The sequence below is a fragment of the Crinia signifera genome, chromosome 4 (genome assembly GCF_055691185.1).
Source record: "Crinia signifera chromosome 4, ASM5569118v1, whole genome shotgun sequence".
NCBI lineage: Eukaryota > Metazoa > Chordata > Amphibia > Anura > Myobatrachidae > Crinia > Crinia signifera.
In genome coordinates this window covers 280,260,519-280,278,715 of record NC_139220.1, presented here as the reverse complement: position 1 = coordinate 280,278,715, position 18,197 = coordinate 280,260,519, and the positions used below count along the sequence as shown (strand labels likewise).

Here is an 18,197-nt window from a genome sequence, read left to right as displayed (position 1 = left end):
TGGCCCCACCAGTGTGAGGAATCCAGCTGGTTATACTGGATAGGAGAGGTGTGTATATATGTTTAACACTTTAGACCAGGCTGGAACCACTCCCCATTATTGAGTCAATGGGAGGAGGAGCCTCCTGGGTACTCACCCAACAAGTCCCACTGTAAAAGTACAATCATGTTGACTGTCACAGATCTATGTACTGTTCCTCTACCCTGCGGCTCTTATCTTTACATTGGAGCTCATTCAGAGTCTGAAGGCATATACATCTACACAAATACACTAGAACAAGTATACAAAGTTGCAAAAATCACAAAATGCATGCAGCTGCAAGCCAAACTATGGCCCTCCAGCTGTTTGTTGTGAAACTACAAGTCCCTTCATACCTTGCCAAAGTTTTGCTATTAGGGAATGCTAAAACTCTGGCAAGGCATGCTGGGATGTGTAGTTTCACAATGGCAGGAGGGCCGCAGTTTGGCAATGCCTGCAATAGTATATATACACCTGGCTTTTGTTGGATATACTATATACCCAACAAAGGCCTGGTGCAAATACTACTGGTGTAAACAAATAATTACACATTGGTGTAAAGGTATCTGATGCATGGTGTATCGGTATCTGTGATACATGGCCAGGTGTAAAGGTATCTGATACATGGCCAGGTGTAAAGGTATCTGGTGCATAGTGTAATGGTATCTGATGCATGGTGTAACGGTATCTGATGCATGGCCAGGTGTGAAGGTATCTGATGCATGGGATAACGGTATCTGATGCATGGTGTAACGGTATCTGATACATGGCCAGGTGTAAAGGTATCTGATGCATGGTGTAATGGTATCTGATGCATGGTGTAACGGTATCTGATGCATGGCCAGGTGTAAAGGTATCTGATGCATGGGCAGATGTAATGGTATCTGATGCATGGCCAGGTATAAAGGTATCTGATGCATGGGCAGATGTAAAGGTATCTAATGCATGGCCAGGTGTAAAGGTATCTGATGCATGGTGTAACGGTATCTGATACTAGAGATGTGTAGGCTCGGATTTACTCTGATTTCATAGCAGGATCTTATTAGCTATCAACTGTCAACAACTGTCATGTGATTTGGGATAGCCAATAAGATCCTGCTTTGAAATCAAAGTAAATCAGAACCTGCACATCTCTATCTGATACATGGCCAGGTGTAAAGTTATCTGATGCATGGTGTAACGGTATCTGATGCATGGCCAGGTGTGAAGGTATCTGATGCATGGGATAACGTTATCTGATGCATGGTGTAACAGTATCTGATACATGGCCAGGTGTAAAGGTATCTGATGCATGGTGTAATGGTATCTGATGCATGGTGTAACGGTATCTGATGCCTGGCCAGGTGTAAAGGTATCTGATGCATGGGCAGATGTAATGGTATCTGATGCATGGCCAGGTGTAAAGGTATCTGATGCATGGGCAGATGTAAAGGTATCTGATGCATGGCCAGGTGTAAAGGTATCTGATGCATGGTGTAACGGTATCTGATACTAGAGATGTGTAGGCTCGGATTTACTCTGATTTCATAGCAGGATCTTATTAGCTATCAACTGTCAACAACTGTCATGTGATTTGGGATAGCCAATAAGATCCTGCTTTGAAATCAAAGTAAATCAGAACCTGCACATCTCTATCTGATACATGGCCAGGTGTAAAGTTATCTGATGCATGGTGTAATGGTATCTGATGCATGGTGTAACAGTATCTGTGATACATGGCCAGGTGTAAAGTTATCTGATGCATGGTGTAACGGTATATGATGCATGGTGTAATGGTATCTGATGCATGACCAGGTGTAAAGGTATCTGATGCATGGGCAGATGTAAAGGTATCTGATGCATGGCCAGGTGTAAAGGTATCTGATGCATGGTGTAACAGCATCTGATACATGGCCAGGTGTATAGGTATCTGATGCATGGTGTAATGGTATATGATGCATGGAGTAATGGTATCTGATGCATGGCCAGGTGTAAAGGTATCTGATGCATGGAAGATGTAAGGGTATCTGATGCATGGCCAGGTGTAAAGGTATCTGATGCATGGTGTAATGGTATCTGATGCATAGCCATGTGTAAAGGTATCTGATGCTTGGTGTAACGGTATCTGATGCATGGCCATGTGTAAAGGTATCTGATGTATGGCCGGGTGTACAGTGTACAGGGGATGCACAGTGCCTTGCAAAAGTATTCACCCCCCTTTTTACCTATTTTGTTACATTACAACCTGTAATTATTTTTTTTTTTTCACACCATGAAGACCAAGCAGCTCTCCAGACAAGTCAGGGACAAAGTTGTTGAGAAGCAAGTCAGGGTTGGGTTATAAAAAAATATCCAAATCTTTGACAATCCCCCGGAGCACCATTAAATCCATCATTTTCAAATAGAAAGAACATGGTACCACACCAAACCTGCCAAAAGGGGGCTGCCCATCAAAACTCACAGACCGGGCAAGGAGGGCATTAATCGTAGAGGCAGCACTGAGACCAAAGGTAACCCTGACGGAGCTGCAGAGTTCCACAGCAGAGACTGGTGTATCTGCGCATGGGACCACAATAAGACGTACACTCCATAGAGCTGGGCTTTATGGAAGATTGGCCGGAAAAAGGCATTACTTAGTGCTAAAAGTAAGAAGGCACATTTGTAGTTTGCCAAAAGGTATGTGGGCGACTCTCCAAATGTATGGAGGAAGGTGCTCTGGTCACATGAGACTAACATTTAACTTTTTGGCCACCAAGGAAAACGCTATGTCTGGTGCAAACCCAACACATCCCATCACCCAAAGATCACCATCCCCACATTGAAACATGCTGTGGGGATGTTTTTTCAGCAGCAGAGACTGGGAAACTGATTTGAGTCAAGGGAAAGATGAATGGTACTTAATACTAGAGATGTGTAGGATACAGGGATATTCATGAGCAAAACCTGTGTCAGTCTGCTTGTGATATGAGACTGGGTTGGAGGTTCACCTTCCAGCAGGACAATGGCCTGAAGCATCCTGCTAAAGCAACACTCGAGTGGTTTAAGGGGAAACATGTAAATGTGTCGGAATGGCCTAGTCAAAGCCCAGATATCAATACAATTGAGAATCTGTGGTCAGACTTGAAGATTGCTGTTCACATGCGGAAACCATCCAACATGAAGGAGCAGGAGCAGTTTCTACTTGAGTAATGGCCAAAAATCCCAGTGGCAAGCTCATAGAGACTTATCCAAAGTGACTTGCAGCTGTAAAGGTGGATCTACATCAAATTACTGACTTTAGGGGTATGAATAATTATGCACGCTGACGTTTTCATTTATTTTGTCCTATTTGTTGTTTGCTTCACAATAAATTAAAAGATATATAATTTTTTAAAGTTGTAGGCATGTTCTGTGAATTAAATGATACAAACCTTCAAAAAATCCATTTTAATTCCAGGTTGTGAGGGAATAAAACATGAAAATGCCAAAGGGGGTGAAGACTTCTGCAAGACACTGTATGCCCTGGTATAAAATTATTTATTTATAATTTATTTACAGTTTCTGATATAGAGCAGCAGATTCCGTTGCGATTTACAATTGGAAACAATAGTGATAAAACAAACTGGGTAGCTACAAACCGACATAGAGGTAGGAGGGCCCTGCTCGCAGGTTTACAATCTATAGGGATAATAGGAGGGATACATAAGGATAGAATTCCATAGCATGGCAGTCCAATCAGATTACAAAACAGTCCTGATGGAATGCAGTAAGATATAAATGCTACTGGAGGGTGTGTGGGGGTACTGAATATGATAAGATTGCCTGAAGAAGTGAGTTTTCAGGGAACGCTTGAAAGTTTGGAGGCTAGAGGAGTGTCTTAGTGAGTGTGGAAGGGCATTCCATAGGGTGAGTGCTGTCCAACAAATATCCTGCAAGTGTAAGTGGGAGCAAGTCATGAGTGTGGATGAGAGACACAGATCTTGTGCAGAGCGGAGAGGTCGGTGGGGATATATTTTGAGACAAGCGAAGAGATATAACTCGGTGTAGTCAGAGTGATGGCTTTGTATGTAAGTAGAAGTATTTTATATTGAATGGTAATATACAGGCAACCAATGGACTGACAGAGCGGATCAGCAGACGATGAACGTCTAGCCAGGAAGTGCAGCCTCGCAGCTGCATTCAAAATGGATTGTAGTGTTGAGAGTAGAGATGTGCACCGGACACTTTTCGGGTTTTGGGTTCTGATTACCTTGAGGTTTTGGGTTCTAATGGGTTTTGGCAAAACACCTCCTAAGTGTTTTGTGTTTGGATTTTTTGGGTTTTGGGTTCTGATTTTTTTGTTAAAAAAGCATAAAAACTGCTAAAATCGCAGAATTTGGGTGTTTTTTTTTTGCTCCTACACTATATTAACCTCAATAACATTAATTTCCACTCATTTCCAGTCTATTCTGAACAGCTCACACCTTACAATATTGTTTTTAGGGCAAAAGGTTGCACCGAGGTAGCTGGATAACTATGCTAAGCCACACAAGTGTGCGGCACAAACACGTGGCTCATGTAAGAGTGGCACTGCAGCGGAGTTATGTCACTGAACAGCGCCACTGGAGTGCAATTAATATATGTCAGTGGGTATGCACCAGCAGGCAGTTATACAGATACAGCAGTATTAGGCAGTGAGCCCCAGACCACACAGGTAGATATACAGCAGTATTTATTAGGCAGTGAGCCCCAGACCAGACGGTAGATACGGCAGTATTAGCCAGTGAGCCACAGACCAGACAGGTACGGCAGTATTAGGCAGTGAGCCCCAGACCAGACAGGTACGGCAGTATTAGGCAGAGAGCCCCAGACCACAAAGGTAGATATATGGCAGTTTTTATTAGGCAGTGAGCCCCAGACCAGATGGGAGATATGGCAGTACTAGGCACCAGACAGGTAGATAAGACAGTACTACTAGGCACAAGACAGGTAGATAGATACGTCAGCAATACTACTATTGTGCACCAGCAGAATTTATAATAATTAATTATTAGGTACTGCTTGGCAGTGGCACACGTCAGTGCACCAGCAGCATGTAATTATATTTTACAGTCCCACACAGCACAAGTATTATTTTTGAATTAAATTAGATTTACCTGTAGCAGCCTAGTATGTACTAGGTAGGTACACTAGGTAGGCAGTAACACTGTCAGTGGCAACAGTGGACTGAGTAACTAAATAATACTGGCAGATTCCGTGCAGGCAGCACCAGTGGACTATATATATGATTTAATATAATTAATGAATTATTAATATATAATAAATGGCACAGCACAGCACCAGAGGTAGGCCCCAGCACAGAGGAGACAGTAGTACTACAGGTACACAGTTAGACTGTTCTCCTAAGCAGAGGAGAACAGAGTACACCGCAGCACAGAGGGAGACAGCCCCAGCAAATAAAATAATTAATTACAGCACAGCACACCAGAGGTAGACGGCACAGAGGAGACAGTAGTACTACAAGTACACAGTTAGACTGTTCTCCTAAGCAGAGGAGAACAGAGCACACAGCAGCACTGAGGGAGACAGCCCCAGCAAATAAAATAATTAATTACAGCACAGCACACCAGAGGTAGACGGCACAGAGGAGACAGTAGTACTACAAGTACACAGTTAGACTGTTCTCCTAAGCAGAGGAGATCAGAGTACACAGCAGCACTGAGGGAGACAGCCCCAGCAAATAAAATAATTAATTACAGCACAGCAGCACACCAGAGGTAGACCGCACAGAGGAGACAGTAGTACTACAAGTACACAGTTAGACTACACAGCAGCACTGAGAGACAGCACCAGCGATTACAAAAGCTCAAGGTCAACCTCAAGTTTAAGCCCCAGCAGCAGCACCAACACACCCTCTCCCAACCCACTACTTGACTGGAGTGAAGATGGCAGGCGCGGCAGCCACTTATAAAGCCTCACGAAATCTGGCGCCGGGAGATGACGTTCTAATCACGCGGACGGACCCGAGTCAGACGTTCGTGGGGGCTCGGATCTCTGAAATCCGAGCCCGGACACCTCTAGTTGAGAGTCTTTTCTTAGGAAGACCGGTAAGGAGGCCATTGCAATAATCAATGCGTGATATAATGAATGCATGGATTAGAGTTTTTGCAATATCTGGTGTAAGGTACGGACGAATTTTGGATATGTTTTTTTAGATGCCTGTAACAAGATTTAGAGACAGATTGAATGTGAGGAATGAAGGACAGTTCAGAATCGCAGTGAATCCTGCGAAGAGTCACCTGTAGAACAAGTTGTACTGTATTGTGATTACACTGGAGACTTTTCCTCTAGCTGGAGCTGCCGTCCCCAGGGTCCAGTCCAAGGCAACAGCAAGATGCTTGTTGTGCACTAGGAAACCCTGCTCAAACACCAGAAACAGTATAAGTATATTTCAGTGTTTTACTTACTCAATTGCAAACAATGAGTATACAAAGCCAAAATGCCTTTTAAATGTTGATGGAAATAGCATCTCATATTTTGCACGGCTCCTATTACTGAGTAGACTGAAAGAAGGTGGATTGTAAAGCTGTCAGGCTTCATTAATGAGCTGCGCAGGCAATGCTATTATTCAGCCCCATATGCAACACATCAGAGGGGTTTACACCCAATTAACAATGATTTTATTAAACTTCCACAGACCAAAGTTGTATTTAATCATTCAATCAAAAAAAAAAAGTTAGTGAACAATAATATGAGAATGGCAAATAAACAACACAATAAACCACATCGCCATATATGGGTGAGATTGTACAGAGATCAGATGCAAGGGCATAGCTACCGTAGGTGCAGGGGGTACAGGTGCTATGGGGCGCAGAGCTGAGAGGGACCCACCTTCCCTGTCACAGTTACATGTGTTATATACAGGGTGTAGCTACCGTAGGTGCAGGGGGTACAGGTGCTATGGGGCGCAGAGCTGAGAGGGACCCACCTTCCCTGTCACAGTTACATGTGTTATATACAGGGCATAGCTACAGTAGGTGCAGGGGGTACAGGTGCTATGGGGCGCAGAGCTGAGAGGGACCCACCTTCCCTGTCACAGTTACATGTGTTATATACAGGGCATAGCTACAGTAGGTGCAGGGGGTACAGGTGCTATGGGGCGCAGAGCTGAGAGGGACCCACCTTCCCTGTCACAGTTACATGTGTTATATACAGGGCATAGCTACAGTAGGTGCAGGGGGTACAGGTGCTATGGGGCGCAGAGGTGAGAGGGACCCACCTTCCCTGTCAGAGTTACATGTGTTATATACAGGGCATAGCTACCGTAGGTGCAGGGGGTACAGGTGCTATGGGGTGCAGAGGTGAGAGGGACCCACCTTCCCTGTCACAGTTACATGTGTTATATACAGGGCATAGCTACCGTAGGTGCAGGGGGTACAGGTGCTATGGGGCGCAGAGCTGAGAGGGACGGGACCCACCTTCCCTGTCACAGTTACATGTGTTATATACAGGGTGTAGCTACCGTAGGTGCAGGGGGTGCAGGTGCTATGGGGTGCAGAGCTGAGAGGGACCCACCTTCCCTGTCACAGTTACATGTGTTATATACAGGGCATAGCTACAGTAGGTACAGGGGGTACAGGTGCTATGGGGCACAGAGGTGAGAGGGACCCACCTTCCCTGTCACAGTTACATGTGTTATATACAGGGTATAGCTACCGTAGGTGCAGGGGGTACAGGTGCTATGGGGCACAGAGGTGAGAGGGACCCACCTTCCCTGTCACAGTTACATGTGTTATATACAGGTTATAGCTACCGTAGGTGCAGGGGGTACAGGTGCTATGGGGCACAGAGGTGAGAGGGACCCACCTTCCCTGTCACAGTTACATGTGTTATATACAGGGTATAGCTACCGTAAGTGCAGGGGGTACAGGTGCTATGGGGCACAGAGCTGAGAGGGACCCACCTTCCCTGTCACAGTTACATGTGTTATATACAGGGTGTAGCTACCGTAGGTGCAGGGGGTACAGGTGCTATGGGGTGCAGAGCTGAGAAGGACCCACCTTCCCTGTCACAGTTACATGTGTTATATACAGGGCATAGCTACCGTAGGTGCAGGGGGTACAGGTGCTATGGGGCACAGAGGTGAGAGGGACCCACCTTCCCTGTTACAGTTACATGTGTTATATACAGGGTGTAGCTACCATAGGTGCAGGGGGTACAGGTGCTATGGGGTGCAGAACTGAGAGGGACCCACCTTCCCTGTCACAGTTACATGTGTTATATACAGGGCATAGCTACAGTAGGTGCAGGGGGTACAGGTGCTATGGGGCACAGAGGTGAGAGGGACCCACCTTCCCTGTCACAGTTACATGTGTTATATACAGGGCATAGCTACCGTAGGTGCAGGGGGTACAGGTGCTATGGGGTGCAGAGGTGAGAGGGACCCACCTTCCCTGTCACAGTTACATGTGTTATATACAGGGTGTAGCTACCATAGGTGCAGGGGGTACAGGTGCTATGGGGTGCAGAGCTGAGAGGGACCCACCTTCCCTGTCACAGTTACATGTGTTATATACAGGGCATAGCTACAGTAGGTGCAGGGGGTACAGGTGCTATGGGGCACAGAGGTGAGAGGGACCCACCTTCCCTGTCACAGTTACATGTGTTATATACAGGGCATAGCTACCGTAGGTGCAGGGGGTACAGGTGCTATGGGGTGCAGAGGTGAGAGGGACCCACCTTCCCTGTCACAGTTACATGTGTTATATACAGGGTGTAGCTACCATAGGTGCAGGGGGTACAGGTGCTATGGGGTGCAGAGCTGAGAGGGACCCACCTTCCCTGTCACAGTTACATGTGTTATATACAGGGTATAGCTACTGTAGGACAGTGCAGGAGGTACAGGTGCTATGGGGCACAGAGGTGAGAGGGACCCACCTTCCCTGTCACAGTTACATATGTTATATACAGGGTGTAGCTACCGTAGGTGCAGGGGGTACAGGTGCTATGGGCGCAGAGCTGAGAGGGACCCACCTTCCCTGTCACAGTTACATGTGTTATATGACTAAATAATAGGTGGGGGGAGGCATAAATTACCAGGTTCTGAAGAAAAATAAGGGGATGCAGGGCAGACAGGGCTGGACTGGGGGGGGGGGGGGGGGGCACAGGGATGGCTAGCCATGGTGTGGGGTGGCACAGTTTAGGAAAGGATGGTCCTTAATGGGAGTGCACAGTGCAAGGCTGGACATGGAAAGGCACAGGATAGGGAAGGCTGCACTGTACTTAATAATTACTTGACATGTGGTTAAAGTGCATTCTAACACCATCCCTTGCAGTCAGACTAGACTAGTCGTCAACTGAGCAGCCGAGCCGGGCCGCATCTTCACTCAATGTCAGCGCTGCGGCAGGGTTGACACGGACAAACGGCTGCAGCTTTTCGTTACTCTGCTTGTGCCCGGTTCCCAAATATTTTATAGCAATCTCCTTCATGTCACCTAATCCACGTTACACTCTTAATTTTTTTGGGGGGGAAAAAGGAACGAGAATTAGATACATTTACATTGAATCATCAGCATCATTTCCCAGCACTTTAGCAAGTATAGTATATCTTACTAACTGCTTTACAGCTCATCTACATTTGTATATAAGTCATTTTAAAAGATTCCTCTGAGATGTAGCAGTACACAGCCACGCTTCTAGGTGCCACGTTCACAATCTCTTTTCACAATGTCTTCATATATGGAACTAGACACGCCCAATTGCTATTGCATCATCGTGGCCACGCTCCTCTCAGTGTAATGCCGGTATAACAGGCATTGCACAGTGGAGGGCAAGGTCACGAGCATGTGGTTTGTGTCATCTGGTCACCACGTACCTCCCGCCGAGGGGTGGATGGGGGAGACTGCCGCCATTGTGGGGGACGTGTCCACCTTCCTGAGGGGCCCCAGACCGAACCTGATTTTCGGGAGCCTCCCGGCTATTCCGGGCTCGTAGGCAAACCTGGCTTGAACAAACCTCACCCTAAAGGCGTGTTCACATTGGCCGATATATTGGGCGTTCAATCGAATGGCTTATATATTGATGCACCATCAGCCAGTGCTTCCCATCGATATATCTGTAAACAGCGTCGTTCACAGATATATTGCACCGGCTGTGCAACACAGTCAATGACAGATATATGGGCGCAACGTGCTGTGTGTACATTTGATCCCCCGACCGCCCATTTAGGATGTCAGTCCTGACGGATCAGTCAGCGTGTATGGAGAACGAGCTGTCTGATCTGTCTGTAGCCATATATACTAGTATGTGCCCAGCTTTCCTCTCTCTGCACATGTTACATCTGCCCCACCTGCAGTGCAGCATGGTTTTGTCCATCTGCAAAAACTGCAGCCTTTCTTACAGGCCTGAATTAGGCCCTGTATTCCTTTATCACCATGAGGGCAGGAGGGTTCACTAGACACCTCCGTTTATAACATATGTAAATCCAAAATGAAAAAATCCCAGCCAGACCGTGACCAGAATGTATAAATCTGACTTGCACAGTCTGTTTGTTATACTGACATTTCTGCAAATTCTAACCATACAGACATCTTATTATAAACACATGGTGCTGGTATTCAGCCACTCACTGGCAATAACCCTTTGCATGCCCTTCAGGCCTGAATGACAGACCATGGCGATGAGGAGGCGCAAAGGAGGCAATGCAGAGTTGCACAGATGCACAATATACAGTATTTCTGCCACTAGTTTAGCAGCACCTCAGCTCTAAATGCAGAATCATGTGTGAGTAGAACAGGGATGGGGAAGCTTCGGTCCTCCAGCTGTTGTTAAACTACACATCCATCTGCAACAGTTGTAGCATGGTCACATAGCAAAACTGTAACAAGGCATGCTGGGATGTATAGTTTCACAACAGCTGAAGGTTCCCCATCCCTGGAGTAGAACTTGCACCAACATTGGTTAATACCTGGATCCTTTCTGTGATTTCCAGGAGACCCCAAGATAACCATTTCTGATGTCGTCCAATTCCCCAGAGATTCCTGATCCCGGGAGGATGCTGGCGCACTTACATACGATCATAGGTGTGCGGCTTACACCCACACTATGCGGTATTATACCCCATTTGCATATATGATGAATTATATATTATTATAGAATCTGCTTTAATGTATACATTTGTATCTAGATTTTATCCACATTTATAGAAAAATAAACAATATTTCAATTAGAGTTGTGCAGGCTCTGATTTACTCTGATTTCAAAGCAGGATCTTATTGGCTATCCCAAATCACATGACAGTTGTTGTCAGTTGATAGCCAATAAGATACTGCTTTGAAATCAGAGTAAATCAGAGCCTGCACTTCTCTAACTTCAATATAGCAAATCCTCTTTTTCCCCCTATGGAATGAGATTTTCCTTTTGGCAGTCTAAGGAGACCAGGAATAATTATATAAAAGTGGATGTGGACAGAACTGTATACCAAATTCTAATCATTTACTGCAATTTGGGACCATTGTAGACTACTGAAAAGACTGCCGATTTTCGGGTCCTGTCCCGACGTCCCACCCGCGGCAGGCATTGTCCCGCTGCGGGGGGTGGCAGTTGGGAGACCCCCCAATCTAGTAGAATAGACGCTGTGCGCATGCGCACAGCGTCTATTCTCGTATGAAAATGAGGTCACGGCTAATTAGCATAAGCCGCGCCCTCATTTGCATACGCCCGCCCCCTTTTCGGGAGTATGCGGGAGTATACAGGGCCTTATTTTGGTTCATTCTTTCTGACAAAATCCTTCTTAGATGGACAAAACCATGTGCACTGCAGGGGGGGCAGATGTAACATGTGCAGAGAGAATTAGATTTGGGTGAGTAATTTTGTTTCTGTGCAGGGAAAATACTGACTGCTTTATTTTTACACTGCAATATAGATCTCACTTTGAAGTAAAACCCCACCCAAATCTAATTCTCTCTGCACAAGTAACACCTGCCCCACCTGCAGTGCACATGGTTTTGCCCATCTAAGAAGGATTTTGTCAGAAAGAATGAACCAAAATAAGGCCCTGTATACTCCCGCATACTCCCGAAAAGGGGGCGGGCGTATGCAAATGAGGGCGCGGCTTATGCTAATTAGCCGTGACCTCATTTTCATACGAGAATAGACGCTGTGCGCATGCGCACAGCGTCTATTCTACTAGATTGGGGGGTCTCCCAACTGCCACCCCCCGCAGCGGGACAATGCCTGCCGCGGGTGGGACGTCGGGACAGGACCCGAAAATCGGGACTGTCCCGACGGAATCGTGACAGTTGGGAGGTATGTTACCAGGATGCTGGGAGATATTTGGGATCTGCAGGTAGTATTTGCATATACCTCCTAACAGTCCCGAAAACCACGGGAATATCCCGGTTTTCGGGGACATTCCCGCGTCCCTCCCGCGGCTGTCAGTGTCCCGCGGGGAGGGGGGGCTGTTGGGAGTCCCCCCTGTTGGCTGCTGAGCAGCGGTGAATAAACGTTGTGCGCATGCGCACAGCATCTATTCCCGCAGTCAGGGGGCTGGGGCATGGCTAGAGGCTCACAGAGCCTCTGGGTCATGCCCCCATAGCGTCAAAACGGGGGTGTGGCCTCGCGTGAGAGACGCGAGCATAGGCCACACCCCAGAAATACGGCGCAGATTCATCGGTCCCTCCTCTGAATCGTTTGCAGCTAAACGTGGTTCTCACTAGAGGTTCTCACAGGGTGTCAATCACCCTGCAGGCAGCCGGGTCCCTTCGGACATAGGCTTGTTCATTTGCACAGCATATCATGTGAACTGACCCACAGGGCCGATTCAGTAAAACAAAAAAGCAAGTCATTTTGTTACTTCAACAAACCATGTTGTTATGCAAGGGGAGAAAATTCATTCAGATTGTTTCTATGCAGGGTAAATAGTAAGTACTTGCTGGTTTTGCATGAAGCCCACACATGTCAGACATCTTGATTATTACAGAGAGCTATAGATTTACGTTCGAACACACCTCGTACATCTTACTCTCTCTGCACATGTTAGATCTGCCCCACCAGCAGTGCAGTGCAGTGCTTTACCCATTTGTATGTTTTTTTACATTGCTAAAAAAGCTGAACCCGGCCCACTGTCTGAAGGTGGCTCGTCACATGCTCAATAGCAGCATCAGCAACCATATTGGAACAGGGAATGAAGCTTCCCTGGAGGAGTAGCAACAGGTATGGGTCATTAGGTCGACAGTTAAATGGTTGACCACTATTGGTCGACAGTCAAAAGTTGAACGTGGTTAAAAGGTCGACGTGGCAAAAGGTTGACATGAGGTTTTACATTTTTTTGTGTCAATGTCATTTAAAGCAGCTCAAGCGGAAAATAGTTAACAATATTATTTGTTGATAATATTGTGTAATGTGTTTGCACCTTACAGGATAGGGAACCTTGATAAACATTTTGCAGACTGTTCTAGTACGACTCACCAGTGACTGGAGGGTTCAGTCACCGGATTGTGGATTGCTATGTTGGTCCATACAGACGGAAATGTATTTTTGATCAGATGTACCTCAATTGAAAATAAAGAACAGAATAAAACCGTCCAAGATAACCATCATTTTACCTAATTTACTGAGTGTGAAGCTCGTTTATTTTCTAGTGTAATGGTTTCAGCAGCAGCAGGGGCATGAGGTGACAATGTGGACTGTGATATGAGTCACACATGCCCATATTTATGACACATTCTGGCCTCAGGCTACATGTTACACACATTTGCGGTAAGTGGTCCATTAGTGGTTCATGCCTCATCATTAGATTTATGAGCATGATCAGGGTGCGGGGCGCCAGACAATCTTCCTATGATATTATCACCAACAATTCCTCCTCCCTCTTCCCTGTGCTTCACATCCCATTTAATCCCAGCTATCGCTGAGTGGTGGTCAGTGTTCTGCACGTAACCTGTCGCTCTCTCAGCATCTGTTTTAAAGGGAACGATTTGCAGGTTAGGCTGCATGCTTGGAGGCCGCATACAGCCTGTCTCTACTTAATTGCATCCCTTTGCCTCAGCTTTGATTCTTAATGGAGAGTAGTCGGCCCACTTCTAAGGGAGACCAGGAGCATTCACCCCAGGGGGCTGCGTCTCACTAGTTGTGTCAGTGATAAGATCATTTGTACAATTTTCCAGTCTTATGTATAATGGGTGCAGAGTGTGCAGTGTATATGGGCCACACCGCTCACCCGGCACTTATATATTATACTACCTCTTTGCTCTTGGCCCACAGAGATCATCGGAAAATTAGGTTGAACTTTCTATACACTGTTTATAAATTGGGAATGTAGTGCGGGTACCATGTTCCCGGAGACCATGGCTTGTGCAGTAAACCATGGCACAGAGGAGTCTACTCCCCAACGGCTCTGGCAAGAGGGGTGGGTACCACAGTGAATGCCCCTTCTCTCTTAAGCAGCCTCTGTTTCCCACCTAAATTATCATATTCTTCCCACATGGAAGTTGACTTAGATTTCCAAAGAATGGTCTGAAGATGTTATTTTTATTTTTTTTGCATATAATTATAATCTTTAGGAAGACATGGGAATTCTTTATTTCTGGGGGCTGGCCGAAAATGATAATAATTAGAGCCCTAAAAGTTTTATTTTAAAAAATGAGCGCAGACATTGATCCCCACAGGAAAAAAAAAACCCCACACACACATCCCTAGTGGAAAACAAGACGTTTCATCAAAGAGAAAAAAACACATTGTCCCCAGGGCACAGAAAAATACTACATTATCCTCCAGGGAGCAAAATTAGCCACGTTGGGGCTAATTCAGCTTCCAATGCTGACTACCGAAAAACGCTACTGGGCGTTTTTTTTTCTTTAATCTGCGGATGTGTGCAGGCTGCAGCGCACATACACACTCCCTGCGGGGCTAGCAGCCCTGCGCTACAGCATTCCCCCCACCTTTTAAAAAGTTAGGTGCATAAAATATGTGATTAAAGACAAGTAGTGCCCTAAGCTGGTGGCGGAGGGCGGGTGAATGTAAAGGTTTGTCAATTGCTCATTAATTTTTCTGAGTATCATCATTTGCCCAGTTACAGTATGCAATGTTACTGTGTCGCTGTCAGGGCTGCCAAGAGAAATCCTGGGCCCCGGTACAAAAGCGTCACGGGGCCCCCCTGGAGTGGCAAGCGACAGCAAAGAGGTGTGGCCATTAAAGGATATAGGGGTGTGTACCACACCATGTACCCTTTATGCAACACAATAGTAGACCCCTTATACTTGCCCCTTACACATTATGCTACACAGAATGAGCCAAAATTCACATGGAATGTCTTAAAATTCACATTATGCCACATGGAATGACACAAAATTCAAATTATTCCACACAGATTGAGGCAAAATTCAGGGAGAGTGAGAGGAATGGTGGGGATGCAGGGAGAGAGATGGCGGGGACAAAGGTGCATAGAGCGGGATGGCGGGATGCAGGGACAGAGACGGTGGTGACGAAGGACCAGACGGTGGGGACAGAGATGGTGGGGACGCAGGGACAGAGACAAAGTAGGTCTAGAAGGTCATTTCTACAGAAATCTTGGGGCCGGTACACCAATATCACTGGGATTGAAAAATGCTGAAACCCGGTATTCCCGGGATCCAGGGATTGGCATCCCTAAAAGAAAATTGCCCCCTGTGCCCCCACACTGACTTGCTGTGGAGGGGGCAGGCGGCTGCAGTGCATAGGCAGGCGTCGGGTAGACATGTGCGACGTGGGAGGCCCGGCGGCGAGCAGGTTCCGGTGTCGGGTATGATGTGGGAGGCCCGGCGGCAAACAGGTTTCGGCACTGGTCGTCAGCGCTGCGGCCTGCGCAGCGTGACCTATGACCGAATCACACAGCGCAGGCCGCACGCCAGGTCGGGAACAGCCGGGCAGTGTCTGAGTGAGTGCTCAGACGCTGCCAAGCATTAGACTGCACATGTGAATGCGTGAGTTGGTGCATGGACACAGCTAACCCCATGCCCGCTCTCCTAGTCCAGTGGTCTCCAACCTTAATTGAGCGAGAGCTACTTGTGACAAAAAAAGACAAAAAAAAGTCCCCGAGAGCTACTAAAATTTGAACAATGCCGCTAATACTATGCCGCACACCGTAATGCCCCAGCGCAATATGCTGCACACTGTAATGCCCGATACATTATGCCACACACCGCCATTTCTCTGAAACATGATGCAGCACACCATAATGCCTGATACTATGCTGCACACTGTAATGCCCCTGACACATTATGCCACACATTGCAATACCCCTCACACCTAATGCATACCTCCCAACTACGGCAGTGGAGAAAGGAATATATGTGCATGCCGCAGGCACGCGTCAAAAATTTTTGGGTGCCGCTTTGTCGCTGTGAGGGCATGGCCAGTGTCTAATTCCCACAGGACCGTCCCAAAAAAATGGGATGTCACACAAAAATTGATACACGACTATGCCCCCACAGTAAGGCTTCTAATACATTATAAATTACCTGCTTGTTGCCAAGGGAGTTAATGTCCGTTGCCAATGGGTTAATATGCATTGCCAGGGGTTATTGCTTGTTGTCAAGGGGAGTTAATGTCCGTTGCCAGGGGTTCTTGCTCGTTGCCAAGAGGGGGGTTAATGTCCGTTGCCAGGGGTTCTTGCTTGTTGCCAAGGGGTTAATATACATTGCCAGGGGTTATTGCTTGTTACCAATGGGTTTATATTTGTTCCCAGGGGTTAATGCTCATTGCCAAGGGGGGTTAATGTACTTTGCCAGGGGTTCTTGCTCGTTGCCAAGGGGGGTTAATGTCCATTGCCAGGGGTTCTTGCTCATTGCTAAGGGGTTTTTAAATGTTGCCAAGGGGTTAATATTTTTTGCCAGGGGTTCTTGCTCGTTGCCAAGGGGGGTTTATTTCCATTGCCAGGGGTTCTAGCTCATTGCCAAGGGGTTAATATGTGCCCGGCCAACTGCCCGTCAGCTGCTGCTGCCCCCTGCTTTACCCTGCCTTCCCCTGCGCACAGAGAGCCAGACGCCACAGAGGTGTCTTAGGTCTGCGAGCGCTTGCAAAATGTTACTGTTCTATGTGTGTGTGTGTGTGTTTATATTTGAACATTCCTTTTACAGGTGAACTACAAGTCCAAGGGGGCCCATTAATGCCCCACATGCTGGGACTTGTGGGTCACCAAGTCCCAACAAGCAGGGAGGCCTGCTGGGACTTGTAGTTTGACTGTAAAAACCAATGTTTTTTTCATTTAATTTTACACGTATCAGCCCGGCGTCCACCGCCTAGGGATGCTGGGTACAGCCCCAGGAGGGGGGACCCCACGCCATTTTTTTTTTTACACATTTTTTAAGACAGAACCATGCACAGATCTCAGTGATCTGTGTATGGTTCTGTCAAATTCACCAGTCAGAAACTGGTCTATTTATTTATTTTTTGCAATTTTTTTATGACTTACATACTTTATAATGGGAAAACATCTGGATGCGAATTGATGTGTGAGAAAAAATCAACAGGACAAAATGTGCGATTTTCGTAGGAAAAAGTGCGATTTTTAGTACAATTCGCATCCTATTAAATGTGCAATTTTCGGAAAACATGCGAATTTGGGCATTTTTTGCGAAAAAAATCTCAAAAGTCTAAAAATCACACTCTATTAACTCTCGCCTCCGGTGTCTTTAAAAGTGAGGATGCCACTGTTGATAATGCATATTCCTGTCAAATTAGGGGGTGCCAGACCCCCTGACAGAGCGCCGGCAGTTGGGATTCCGACGTTGGGATACTGACCGGCAGGATCCCCCCTGTCGGACCGCTATACCACACCCAAATTAGGGGGGTCACACTCTTTTTTTCTTCCAAATTTTTGCAATACCAGTCTAGGCAAAAGCACAAGCACTGTTCCCATTTTCGGGAGTATGGGGCCCTACACAACATTAAAAAAATAAAATCTAAAAAAAAAAGTAATGCTGGTTATGTGTGGATTCCTGACCCCTTGCACATGTCAGTGAATTAGACACATTAGATGACAGCGCAAATTTTAATTAAACTGCCTGGAACCCCTGACAAAAAATATAATGAATACACATTAAATGATGTTACAAATGATATTGTTCAGTGGCCAGCGGGAGCCTGCATCGTTAACGATATAGGGCCTTATTCAGGTTCGGACGCAGAAGTACGAAAATTGCAAATGGATGATTTTTTTGGACTTCTGCGCATGCGATTTCACAAACTTTTAAAGTGCGATCGCA

At 46.4% G+C, this 18,197-nt stretch overlaps 1 protein-coding gene across 1 annotated transcript in view; it reads left to right on the top strand.

The window, feature by feature from the left end:
* The first annotated feature begins 5,973 nt into the window (after positions 1–5,973).
* STC1 (stanniocalcin 1) overlaps positions 5,974–18,197 on the top strand; it is a 35,273-nt gene continuing 23,049 nt past the window's right edge. The window contains exons 1-2 of the mRNA XM_083179827.1: positions 5,974–6,062; positions 10,946–11,036. Coding sequence (XP_083035953.1) covers positions 10,970–11,036 — 67 coding nt within the window. The 5' untranslated portion in view covers positions 5,974–6,062; positions 10,946–10,969. The remainder of the gene's footprint in view (positions 6,063–10,945; positions 11,037–18,197) is intronic.